The sequence below is a fragment of the Marmota flaviventris genome, chromosome 13 (assembly GCF_047511675.1).
Source record: "Marmota flaviventris isolate mMarFla1 chromosome 13, mMarFla1.hap1, whole genome shotgun sequence".
Classification (NCBI taxonomy): domain Eukaryota; kingdom Metazoa; phylum Chordata; class Mammalia; order Rodentia; family Sciuridae; genus Marmota; species Marmota flaviventris.
Window position 1 is genome coordinate 41,438,323 of NC_092510.1, and position 13,024 is coordinate 41,451,346.

At 32.9% G+C, this 13,024-nt stretch overlaps 1 protein-coding gene across 6 annotated transcripts in view; it reads left to right on the forward strand.

The window, feature by feature from the left end:
• Positions 1–13,024, forward strand: part of Ric1 (RIC1 homolog, RAB6A GEF complex partner 1) — a 135,509-nt gene that overhangs the window by 20,566 nt on the left and 101,919 nt on the right. For all 6 annotated transcript variants that reach the window (XM_071600619.1, XM_027943060.2, XM_071600618.1 and 3 more), the window contains exon 2: positions 9,616–9,723. Coding sequence is in view for 5 of the 6 variants with exons in the window: in XM_027943060.2 (XP_027798861.1) it covers positions 9,616–9,723 (108 nt within the window). In the remaining variant the exon portion in view is untranslated. The remainder of the gene's footprint in view (positions 1–9,615; positions 9,724–13,024) is intronic.

A 13,024-nucleotide genomic window follows, 5' to 3' on the forward strand; every position in this document is an offset into this window, starting at 1 on the left:
TATTATGATTTTTAAATAAGTGATTAAATATTGTCACTCAGTGCCAGACTAGTTTTATGTTTATTAGACAGCTTATCATTAATGCCAATTATAAGAAAGGTCAGTTTTTAAAAAACCCTTTTCTGTTGGAATTACTAATCTCTCCTTGGTCTAGTATTTAAAAAAAAAAAAAAGCTTTCAAAATTATCAGGTCAAAGAATCATAAAGTTGAAAATCATACACACACACAACAAAAAAGTAAAATAAAAAAATAAAAAATAAATGTACTACTGATTGTATCTTATATATATTTATTGAAGTTAATACACAAATTATATCTTCTTTTTTAAAACTTCCATCTTCTCCTTTCTGCCCTCTCCTCCTTATGTACTAGTTCAGGTTTCTTTTCTAGACTTTTATAATAGATTCTAAATTGGTCTCCCAAGCAGTGTTTTCTTCTATATTGAGTTTTCCAAAAGGCCATCCATAATATCTTGTTTTTAACTTTTAATACCTTTCTTGAGATATAATTGACATAAGTTGTGCATGTTTCCAGTATAAATTTTAACAGTTTTGACATGTATACATATATCAAACCATTCCCATTATCATAATAGTGAGTATTACCCCTAAATGTTTCCTCATGCCCCTTTGTAGTTGTTTCTTACTGCCCTCCTTCCCCCAGGTAATCACTCCTCTGCTAGCTTTTTCTCTATATAAATTAGTTTGCATTTCATTGAATTTTTATTTAAATGGAATCATATAGTGTACACTTGTTTTTTGGTGCATCTTTCACTTAACAAAACATAAACATTGGTATACTATTATTAACTAAACTATAGATCTGATTGAAATTTCCCCTTATTTTTCAAATTGGTTATTCTTTTTATATTTTAGAATTCTATCCATGATCTCACATTGCATTTAGTTATTTCTTCTTTGTCTCTTTCAGCCCTTGTTTCTCTTATTCTCCTTTTTATCATTTTGAGCCTTTTTGAAGAGTACTGATTATTTTGTAGAATGTTTGTCATCTTGGGTCTGTTTGATTTTCTCTTGAATGGACTGAGTTTATGTAATTGTTGACAAGAAGACCACAAAAATGTTATTCCTTCTCAGAGCTTATGATATTCTTACTGGTAGGTGATGTTTACCTTGATCACTTGGTTAAGTTGGTGTCTGCCAGATTTCTCTACCGTGAAGTTACTGTCTTTCCTTTTGTAGTTAAAATTTTTGAAAAAGTAACTTGGGGAGAGATAATAGGCAAATCTTATTTCTCCTGGAACGCCTTCCTTCCTCCCTTTCCTTTCTTCCTTGGAACCCCTTCCTTTACTTTTCTTTCCTTTCTGAAACCCCTTCCTTTCCTTTTCCTTTTCTTTCCCCTCTCTTCCTTTTCTTTCCCCTCTCCTCCCCTCCCCCACTTCTTTCCATTGAACCCAGCGAAACTCTCTACCACTGAGCCTCATCCCCAGCTGTTTTTATTTTTTATTTTGAGATAGGATCTCACTAAGTTGCCAGGCTAACCTTGAAGTTAATGCCAATGCCTGGCTTCCTGGAACTTTTTCTTATTAATTTTAGCATCACTGGATCATGTCTGCCACCTAATTATGATTCTCGCCTTCCTCTTTCCTACTACGTTTACTAATTGGAATTCTAATGTGAGGATATGCTGTCCCTTCTCTTTCAGTTATTCCATTAGTTATATCAATATGGCTTCATAGATAATTTATTCATTTACTTATGTCAGTATGGCTATATACATATTTATTCTACCTGGGCAGAATCTGATACTGTAATTATTTTGTTTAAATCTTTTACCTCTATTTTTTAATTAGATTTTTCATTTTATTTTTGTGTTTTAAGAGTCTTTTGGGCTGGGGTTGTGGCTCAGCAGTAGAATGCTCACCTAGCACGTTTGAGGCCCTGGGTTCGATCCTAGCACCACATAAAAATAAACGAATGAAATAAAGTTATTGGGTCCAACTACAACTAAAAAAAATTATTTATTTATTTTTTTTACAAGAGTCTTTTATATATTCTGGGTACAAGTCCTTGATGTAAATATGTGGTTTGCAAATATTTTTTCCAGTCTGTGACATATCTCTGTCAATAATGTGTTTTGAGGAGAAGTTTTGTTTGTTGTGGTACTGAGGATTAAACACAGAAGTGCTAACCACTGCGCCACCTCCCAGTTCTTTTTTATATTTCATTTAGAGATGGGATCTTGCTGAGTTGCTAAGTACCTCGTTAAGTTGCTGAGGCTGGCTTTGAACTCACATTCTCCTGCCTCAGCCTGCTGATCTCTGGGATTACAGGCATGTGCCATGTTGCCCAGCAGGAGAAGTATTTTTTATGAAGATCATTTTGTCAGTTCTCACTTTTGAACCAGGTCTTTTGTGTCTTATGTAAGAAATCTTTGCCTAACCCAAGGCCACAGAGGATTTTCACCTGTATTTCTGAATTCCTATGGATTAGGTTTTACATATAAATCTATAATAATCTATAAATTGATAGGTGCATAGAACAAAGTATGGATTGAAGTTCATTTTTAGAAAATACATTACGTGAAATATATTTAAGTATATATATTAACTGTTACAAAATATAGTATATAGATGTCTTATTGTTCCAGCACCATTTGTTGAAAAGATGTTCTTATGACCATTGAATTAGCTTTGCATCTTTCTATTTATTTTTCTATTTTTTAAACTATTCTGTTTCATTGTTCTGTTTGTCTCCCTTGATTGCCAACACCACACATTCTTGATCACTCTAGCTTTATTAAGGGTCTAGCCAGGAAGTGTAAGTCTTATAAGTACTTTTTTTTTGGGGGGGGGGTACTGGTGATTAAACTAAGCCCCCACCCTTTAAAAAAATTTTTTTTTTTTTTTTAATTGAAACAGGGTCTCGATGAGTTGCTTGAGGCCTTGCTGAGTTGCTAAAACTGGCTTTGAACTTGTGATCTTCCTGCTTTGTCCTCCCAAATCACTGAGATTACAGGCTTGGGCCACCATGCCTGGCTTTAAGTACATCCTTTTTAAAAGCTGCTTTGTTATTTTAACTTCTGTTGCAGAGTCAAGTTTCTTTTCTAGATAGTTACAATAAATCCTGATTTCTATCCCAAACTATGTTCTTATTTTCATCTAATGCAAATGACACCCAAAGTACTTATTTTTAACCTTTACTTGATGGCTTCTTAGGAACTTATATATTTCACTTGCAGAGATTAACAAAAAGCCTTTAAAGGATGACCTGTGAAACATGGAAAACAGTATTTCAACTGCTTATTGTAAGGCTAAAATAAAAGAAATACACAAACACCACATTCTAGTAGGCAGATTTCCCACAGGGATGCAGTTAGCCATTCAAAACTACTTGATGTATATACTAGGCTTGAATAAAGTAAATAAATTGTGTGAAATTAGAGCAGGGTTTCTCACTGCCAGAAACTACAAATAATCAAGGGGACATTCTAGAATGAATGCTAAATATTCTGGATTATAGTCAGAGATGATAGTAGGAATTCCTGTGAGATACACACACACACACACACACACACACACACATATATATATATATATGTATATATACACATACACATGAATAATATATTTGCATATAGAAAAATTAATAGATCATGCATTGGAATATTTTCACCACTGTGCTACATCTCCAATCCTTTTTATTTATTATTTTTGGAATTTTGAGACAGGATCTCACTAAGTTACTTAGGGCCTTGCTAAGTTGCTGGGGCTGATCTCAAACTTACAATCCTCCTGCCTCAGCCTACTGAGTTGCTGTGATTATAGGTGTAAAGCACTATGCCTGGCTTCAGATCTCATTTCTAAAAAGTATTTAATAAAAAGAAAAAGGAAACTGGGCACAGTGGTGTATACCTATAATCCCAATGACTTGGGTGGCTGAGGCAGGAGGATGGCAATGTGGGCATCTCAAAATAAAAAATATGAAAGTCTAGAGGTGTAGCTCAGAGTTGAGTACCTCTAGGTTCAAAAGAGGACTCCCTGGAAAAATGGCTGACTGAAGGGCTAAGGCAGGGAAAGTACAAGATGACCTTAGAGCACATTATGGTGCCAGAACCTTAGAAAATGAGGGTATGCCTAAGGAACCCAGGAGTCAGCCTGAAGTATAATAATTGCTACAGAGAAGATCTATTAATGAATTCTAAAATTAATGTCTGTGAATTTATAGGGAAAATGGGATATTTGCATAGGCTGAGGGGCATTCTTTAAAAAGAAAAAAAAAAAAAAATTGCCAGAACTATACTCTTTAAAAGTGGCAAAAGTGAAAGACTATGAACCTGTAACAAATTTGATCTTAATTAGTGAAAACCATAAGTGATGTCAGGATTTAAATGACTAAGAACATCTTATATTCTTCTTGAGCTAGGAAGGTCCTAAAAAACTAAACATTTGGTTCAGTAGGGCAGCAGAGAGAAGGAATCTTAGCAGGGAGTAATAATAAGGGAATGAATGACAAAATAGTGAAGGGTTGACAAGCTGTGGCTTTGGTGGCCTGTTTTTGTATAGTCTGGAAGCAAAGAATAGTTTTATGTTTTATATTATTTGAAGAAGGAAAAGAAAAGAATATGTGGCAGAGTCTGTATGTGTCTCACAGAGTCTGAATTGTTTGCTCTTTGATTCTTTTCAGAAAGTTTGCAGGCCTTTGACACAGAAGAATGAATGAACATGATTGTAATTCTTCTCCAATTTTATAAAATTACTGGGAGAGGGGTCCTTGATTATAATTGTATATATTGTTTCCTTTTAATGATGTTATATTCTTTTATATATTTTGAAACTTTATTAATAGACATGTGTAATTGTTTGCCTTCCTAATGAATTTACCATTTTAATAGGAAATTTTTCCTTATATGTAATGATGTTTCTTAAATTAAGCACTATTTTTTCTGAGTTTAAACATTCCAGCTTTTTATGGTTTACTGTTTACGTGGTACATATTTTTCTATTCTTTTATTTTTGATCCTTTTGTATTGTTGTATTCAAAGGCCATTTCTTATAGATAACATGTAGATGAGTCTTAGTTTTTTTAATTATATTTATCATAAATATTGTTATGGTTAACTGTATCTTTCTGTTGCTGTGACAAAATACCTGACATGAACAGCTTAAAAGGAGGAAAGATTTGCTTTTCCTCATGGTTTCAGAACATGGTCAGCTGACTCTGCTGCTTTTAGGCCAGTGGTGAGATAGAACATCATGGCAGGGAGAACATGGTGAAACAAAGCTGCTCACCTCATGATGGCTAGGAAGCAGTGGGAAAGAGGGAGGGTAGTAGGCACTGGGGACAAATAAACCCTTCAAGGACATGCCCCCAATGGATTACTACTTCCAGCTAGTCCGTACATCCTAACATTTCCACCATCTCTCAATAACACTACTCGCCGTGGACCAAATTTTCAACATATGAGCCTCTGGGAGACTTTTCAGATCCAAACCATAACAGTCTACCAATTTGCTATTTATTTTCTAATTATCTCTTCCTTTTTTTTTCCCCCCTGATTACTTTGAATTGCCAGAATATTATCTTAGAATTCTACTTTAAGTTTCTTGGTTGGCTGTTAAATCTGTACTTCTTTGCCTTGGGAAGAGAGGTGGTGATGGTTGTGATTACAGTATAGTTCATTATCACCCTGTATTTAGAAATAACGTTTTTACTTTTTAACATAAAATATAGGAACTTTGCATTAGTATAGTTCCATTTACCACTCTTTTGTATGTATATGTGTAGTGTGTGTGTATATATATATATATATATATATATATATATAATTATATCTCTTCAATTTTTTATCAATCCTATAATACTGTTATAATTTTTGCTTTAAATAATCATGGCCTTTAAAGAAATAAGAGAAAAAGAAAAGATACATGCAGTTTTTTCTGTTCACCCATATTAATCATTTCTGGTACTCTGTTTCTTCTTGAGGATCTGAAAAATCATATTTCTGCCCCACTCTCTTTTTTCTTCTTGGACTCCTTTTATTAATATTGCTTGATATGATCCCTCTTGTTTTTAACAATGCTTTCTTTCATCTAGTCTTTTTTTTCTCTGTGAGTTTCAGATCAGATAATTCCTACTAATTTTATTACAGATTCAGTCCATAGAATTCATTAAATTGTGAGTTTCCCTGTGTATGTTTTTCAGCTCTAGAATTTCCATTAGGTTCTTATGGGGGGAGGTATGAAAAGTTGTTTATGAGGGGAGGAGCAGATGAGGAGGGAGAGCCAATTTCTTTTGTATGGTTTCTTTTTCTGTTTTGAGATTTCTCCCTTTGTCTTCACTCATTATGAGTATTTTTCCTTGAACATATTTATAATACCTTGATTTAAAAATTTATGTTAAGTTCAACTTCTGGGCCATACCTCTTTATCAGTTTCTCTTAACAGTTTTTTCTTTTAAATATGAGTTATCCTTTCTTGCTCCTTCACATGCTTATTAATTCTTGACATTCTCTATAAATTATAGAAACCAGATTTTGTTGTGTTCCTCCAAAGAGTGTTATTTTCATGCAGGCTGTAACTTTTATCTCAATTCAATTATCTATTTCTCTTATGGTAGGCAATATCTAGTATCTTTCTTCATTTCTCTCAACTGCCACCTGTTGCTTTTTCATCAGATGCAGTTTAGTCTTTCCCATGAAGGGGAAAGTCTTTCCCATGAAGGGGAAAGTCTTTCCCATGTAGTTTAGAGTAGTTTAAGTGTGATTTTTGAGATTGATCTTCCCTGAGGCACCCGTTCTTTTAGAATTTCCTCCATAGCTTTCCAGCAAGAGTAGCAGGTCTGAGCTTTATTTTCTGTTTTTTTGCCTCAAGTAAGTAAATCTGCCACTTTTTTACCCCTGAATCAGACACAGATTGGATTGCAAATTTAGGCAAAAAGCAAGATTTATAAAATATATATAATATGTATATATTGGTAACACAGATTGAACCCAGGGACGCTTATTCACTGAGTTATATTCCCCACCACTTGGTCATGGTGCTTAATTCTTTTTATACATTGTTGAATTTGATTTGCTAATATTTAAAAAAAAATTTGTAGTTGTCAATGGACAGAATGCCTTTATTTTATTTGTTTATTTTTATGTGGTGCTGAGGATCGAACCCACTGCCTCACTCATGCTAGGCAAGTGCTCTGCCACTGAGCTACAGCCCCAGCCCTGTTAATATTTTTTGAGAGTTTATGTAACTATGTTCCTGAAGGATTTTGATATGTAGTTTACTTTTCATGTAATATCTTTTTCTGGTTTTGGTATTAGGATAATGGTCGCCTCACTAACCTTCTTAGCTCCTCCCTAAGTTGCTAAAGCTGCTAAAAGCTGACTTTGCACTTGGGATCCTTCTGCCTCAGCCTCCTGAGTCCCTGGGATTACAGGCATGTGACATTGTGCCTGCCAGATTTACAAATTTTACCTGTGGCATGTCATGTCTTTCAGGATAGCTACCTTCCAGTTTTTGCCTATTTTAGGTTGATTTCCAATGCCTTGAAATACTTCATTTTCTAGATTCTTGTCCATATCTTCAGGAGGGTTAGTTCAACCAAGTTTCTCTGGCATTGCCTGAAGCCACTTCTAAAAAAACAGCTTTTGAATTTCCTTTTCTAGATTCTTTACACACATATAAAGATTTATATAACTTTTTATACCTTTATTTTATTTATTGATTTTTTTATGTGATGCTGAGAATCGAACCCAGTGCCTCACATGTGCTAGTCAAGCACTCTACCATTGAGCCACAACCCCAGCCCTCTAGATTCTTTTCCACTTTTATAGTGCAGATTATTAGTTAAGTATGTTTTATTTAGATAATACTCTTTGCTTTAAAGTCCAGTTTATCAATCATTTCTTTCAACATTGTGCTTTTGGTGTCATTTACAAAAAGCCTTTGCCATACCTAAAGCTGTTTAGATTTTTCTACTGTTTTCTTCCAGGGGTTTTATATTTTACATTTAGGTTAGATTTATTTTAAATTAATTTTTATGAAGGATGTAAGCTGTACATCTAGATTTATTTTCATGAATGTTGATGTTCATTAATTCTAGCACTATTTGTTGACAAGACTATCTTTTCTTTCTTATATATATAGCCTTTGCTTCTTTGTCAAAGATCAGTTGAGTGTATTTGTATGGGTCTATTCCTAGACTCTGTGTTCTTTTTCTTTGATTGATTTGTTTCTTCTTTAACCAGTAAGTTTTGAAGTTAGGTTATAATATCATGTTCTCCAACATGTTCTTATTCAGTATTGAGTTGGCTCTTCTTCATCTATTGCCTTTTCATATAAAATTTAGAGTGCATTTGTTGATATCTACAAAATAACTTGCTGGGATTTTGACTGAGATTACATTTAATCCATAGATTAAATTGGGAAGAACTGACATGTTAATAGTATTGACTCTTTTGTTCATTAAAGTAGGATATCTTTTATTTAGTTCTCAGAGTTTTATGATATTCCTCATGTAAATGTTATATAAAGTCTGTTAGATTTATACAATGAATATTTCATTTTTAAAAAGCTAATATAATGGGAAAATATTTTTTATTACAAATTCCACTTTTTCTTTGCTGGAATATATGAAAGTGATTGGCTTTTTTATATTATCTTTGTATTCTGCAACTTTGTTATCATTGCATATCATTTCCAGAGGTTTTGATGTTCTTTTGGAATTTCTACATAAATGATCATATTATCTTATGAATAAAGATAATTTTATTTCTTCCTTCCCAGTATGTATATGCTTTATTTTATTTTCTTGACTTATTAAATTAGCTAGGACTTGTGCTATTATGTTGAAAAGCAGTGGATAGCAGGAACATTCTTGCCTTTGTTCCTGTTCTTGGAATTTCTTACTACAAAGTATAATATTAGGTGTGGATTTTTTGGTAGGTGTTCAGATTGAGGAAGTTCCCACCTATTCCTAGTTTGGTGAAAGGTTTTTGTTTGTTTGTTTTTATCATAAATGAGTGTTAGATATATTAAATGCTTTTTCTGCATTTATTGTTATAATCATGAGTTTTACTTCTTTAGCCTGTTGATGTGATTTATTAATTTATTTTCTAATGTTTGGCCAGGCTTGTGTGCCTGGGATCTAGCCCACTTGGTCATGGTACATAATTCTTTTTATAAATTGTTGAATTTGATTTGTTAATATTTTTTTAAGAGTTTATGTATCTATATTCCTAAGGGATTTTGGTGTGTAGTTTACTTTTCATGTAATGTCTTTTTGTGGTTTTATTATTAGGATAACAGTGTCCTCACAAAATGTGTTAGGAGGTATTTTCCTCCATTTCTATTTTCTGGAAGACCTTGTAGAAAACTAGTATAATTTCTTCTTTAAATATTTTGTTGAATTCACCTGTGAACATATCTGGGCCGTTTTTTTTTTTTCTATTTTGTAATGTAATTTTATTAATTATTGATTCCTTTTCTTTAATAAATAGAGGCCTAACACATTATTTTTCTTTCTGGTTGATTTGCTTAGAATGTTGAAAGCTGATAGTTTAATATTAAATTGTTTATTTCTCAAATACTTCATAGTGTTCTGTTATTTTGTTTGTATGTGTTTTATGAGATTAATAAAAATACAACTATTTTCTTCCAGCCTAGTGTGTTAATTGTAACCTACAAGGAACCTACAAAATCATCTACTCAGTTCGGATCCTACAGACAAGCTGAATGGAGACCAGATAGTACCATGATAGCTGTGTCAGTAAGTAGATTTTTTAATTTAAATAGTGTTTTCTTATAAAATCATTATATTGCATCTACACTTGATTGTCTTAAATGACTTCTTTCAATTTTCCACACATCTAAGTATTTATCTTTTAATAATAGGAATTGCTGTATTGATTCTTCTGTACTACTACTGTGTTCTCTATTCTTCCACCTAATATATCTTTGTTGACTTTACCACTTCCTGTCATCCTTAAATATAGCACCTGTATCCTTTTCTATGTAATCATCTTACTTTCCTGTTTTGTCCTTGACATCTAATCCAGCTTTTAAAAGATTTGTCCATATTCACATGGTACTTCTGAATTTATGTTTTAAGTTCTGCCTTCCAGTTTTGGAGGATATCCTATAAAATAATAAGCTTTGTTTCTTATATCTATTGGAATCTATTTCTGCATTTCCATTAGATGTGCCTAGAAGTGCTTCATTTTATCTTTTCCATTTTTATTTTTTCAGTATCATCTTTAGAGATGTCATTATCATCTAATTTTCCATAGTAATAATATGTATGGTTAACATTTACTGAGTCTATGTAAGTACTATATTGTAATAAGTTTACATGGATCATCTCATTTAATCTTTAGGTCAATGCTTTGAAGTATGTACTGGTATCCTTTATAATAAATGAGTAATTTGAAAAACTAATAAGTCCTATCCAAGATTATACAGATAGTGTGTACCAGAGAAATAAGATATAAACTTAGGAACACAGATTTTATGTACTAGACTACGACTAGACTAATCTCTCTCTCTCTGTTTTCAGTCTTTTTAGTCTGTGCTACATTATGCTGACTATATTAATTATCAGAAAATGCCCCAAATAGACAAAAATATTAAGTAGTTCTGTACTGCTTATAGCAGGAGTTGGCCGACAACCACCACATATTACCAAATCTATCCTGCTGCCTGTTTGTGTGTATTCCATCAACTAAGAATAGTTATTACCTATTTAAATGATCAAAATAAATCAGTCAAAATAAATCAATTTTATACTTGAAAATTATATGATATTTTAATTTCGGTGTCCATAAATAAAGCTTTATTGAAGCACAGAAATGCTCATATATTTATGTATTGTTTGTGGCTTCTTTGAACTATGATAGCAGATTGAGTTGAATAGTGTGGACAGCAACCATATGTGAGGCTCTCAATGCTTTACTCTTCTATTTGGTGTATTATAAATTATAATTATACATTATGAATTAGGTGGCAAAGTATTTTGCTTATTATGCAATGAATTACACTATAGCTATGCCTAAAGAATAAAAGTCGATATTACCAGACTAAGCACTCATCATAGTATTTACTGTTCAAAGTAATAGTCACAAAATTAAGATATTTAAAATAACAGTCACAGAATTTATTCACAAAAAATGAAATATAAAAAGTGCACTCAATATAAGCTTGATTCTTGGTGAGTTAATAAATGTTAGAATTGCTTCTAGTTTATTTGAATGATCAATGCTGAGTGTGAAGTAACTGAGAATTACTCTGAATAAATATCCTATGTGGAACAACTTCAGATGAAAAATTCTCAAAGAAGTTGAGAAAACTCTAATTCAGTACAATCTGAAGAGGAATCCACTAAAGTGTGCCTTAATTGATGTTGGTAAAAATACATGTAACAGAAAAAGACTTAGTTGGGCAGACTTACAAAGCTTGTGAAAATGTAAGGCTTTTTAAAGCCTGTGGTTATTGTAAGCTTTTGTCAGAGATCCAAGGTGAGTACCCTGCCTTGCCCCACCCCACAGCTACCTGCTAGATGGCCAAGAAAGAATAAAGGATTATTGAAACATTTTTAGCTTATGACTGAAAATGAGATTTTTCTGAACTTGAAAGAATCACCCAGCTGGGTTTGGTGATGCACACCTGCAATCCCAGTGGCTCTGGAGGCTGAGACAGGAAGATCATGAGTTCAAAACCAACCTCAGCAACTTAGCAGGCCCCTATCTCAAAATAAATAAATAATAAAAAAAAGGACTAGGGATGTGACTCAGTGGTTAAGCACCCCTGGATTCAATCCCTGGTACCAAAAGAAAAGAATCACCCTTCACTACTTAACAGACACTTAATAATGGCTTTTTTACCCTAGAGCTGGGGGTAGAACTTAGGGAGGGACTCATATATGCAGAGCAAGCATTCTAATACTAAACTGTATCCCCAGCCCAGAAAATAGTTTTTGCTGCAGACTTGACAGAATTTCCTAATGAATTTAATCTAAAGCTATAAAGCAAACAATTTTATCTGTGAAACTTATTTGTAGTAAACTCATTTCAGTTAACAACTAATAAAATTGTTTGAATTACAGGTAATGTCAGGGTGTTTTTTCTTTTCTTTCTTTTTTAATAGTTTTAGTTATAAATGGACACAATACCCTTATTTATGTGTTTTGTTTTTAATGTGGTGCTGAGAATTGATCCCAGTGCCTCACATGTGCTAGGCAAGGACACTAACACTGAGCTGCAACCTCAGCCTGTCAGGCTGTTTTTTTATACTTACAAATTTAGAGAAGATCTCTAACCCACACACATTAGCAGTAGATATATTTTATGAGCTCAAGCCACAGTTGTAATAGCATTTTAAATTTTTGTGTATAAAATCCAGTTGTGCAAAAGAGAAACTTCCTCATAACCTTCAATTAGAAATGATTAATCTGCAGTGTTAAAGTAAAAAACCAGGAGAAGAATTCCAGAATACCCTACAAGGTGACATATATTCAGTTAAAATTATATACTCATAGATTGATATCCATATTTGGCTGTACTTGTATGAAAAAAATTTTCAGATATGAAACCTATAAGTTCTCATTACTGACCTGTATTAATAGATAAAACTTTACAGTAAGTTTTGATGATAGGAATGATAGGAAAAGGTCACTTTAATCACTAATTAGTTAAAAATGTTATCCTCATAAAAAGAATTCCATTCTCTCTCATTAGTGGATGTGTACTACCAAAATACACACACACACACTCTCTCTCTCTCTCTCACACACACACACACACACACACAAACACACACGGTTGTCATTATAATTTTATTTAGACAATCATTACTAAAACTTATAAAATTTTGGTTCTTTGTATTTATTTTTTATTTTTACTTTTTATTTTTCTGTATTTCATTTTGACATCTTAGGGCTCCCTTGTGTTTGGACAAATTGCACCCTCCTAGGAGTAGCCTATTTCTAGAGATAGTAAAGGACTTGCCTACAGCTGTACCTTAGTATGCAGACCAGTCTATCCAAAGCCCATGCTCCAGCTATTTTTATCATCCTT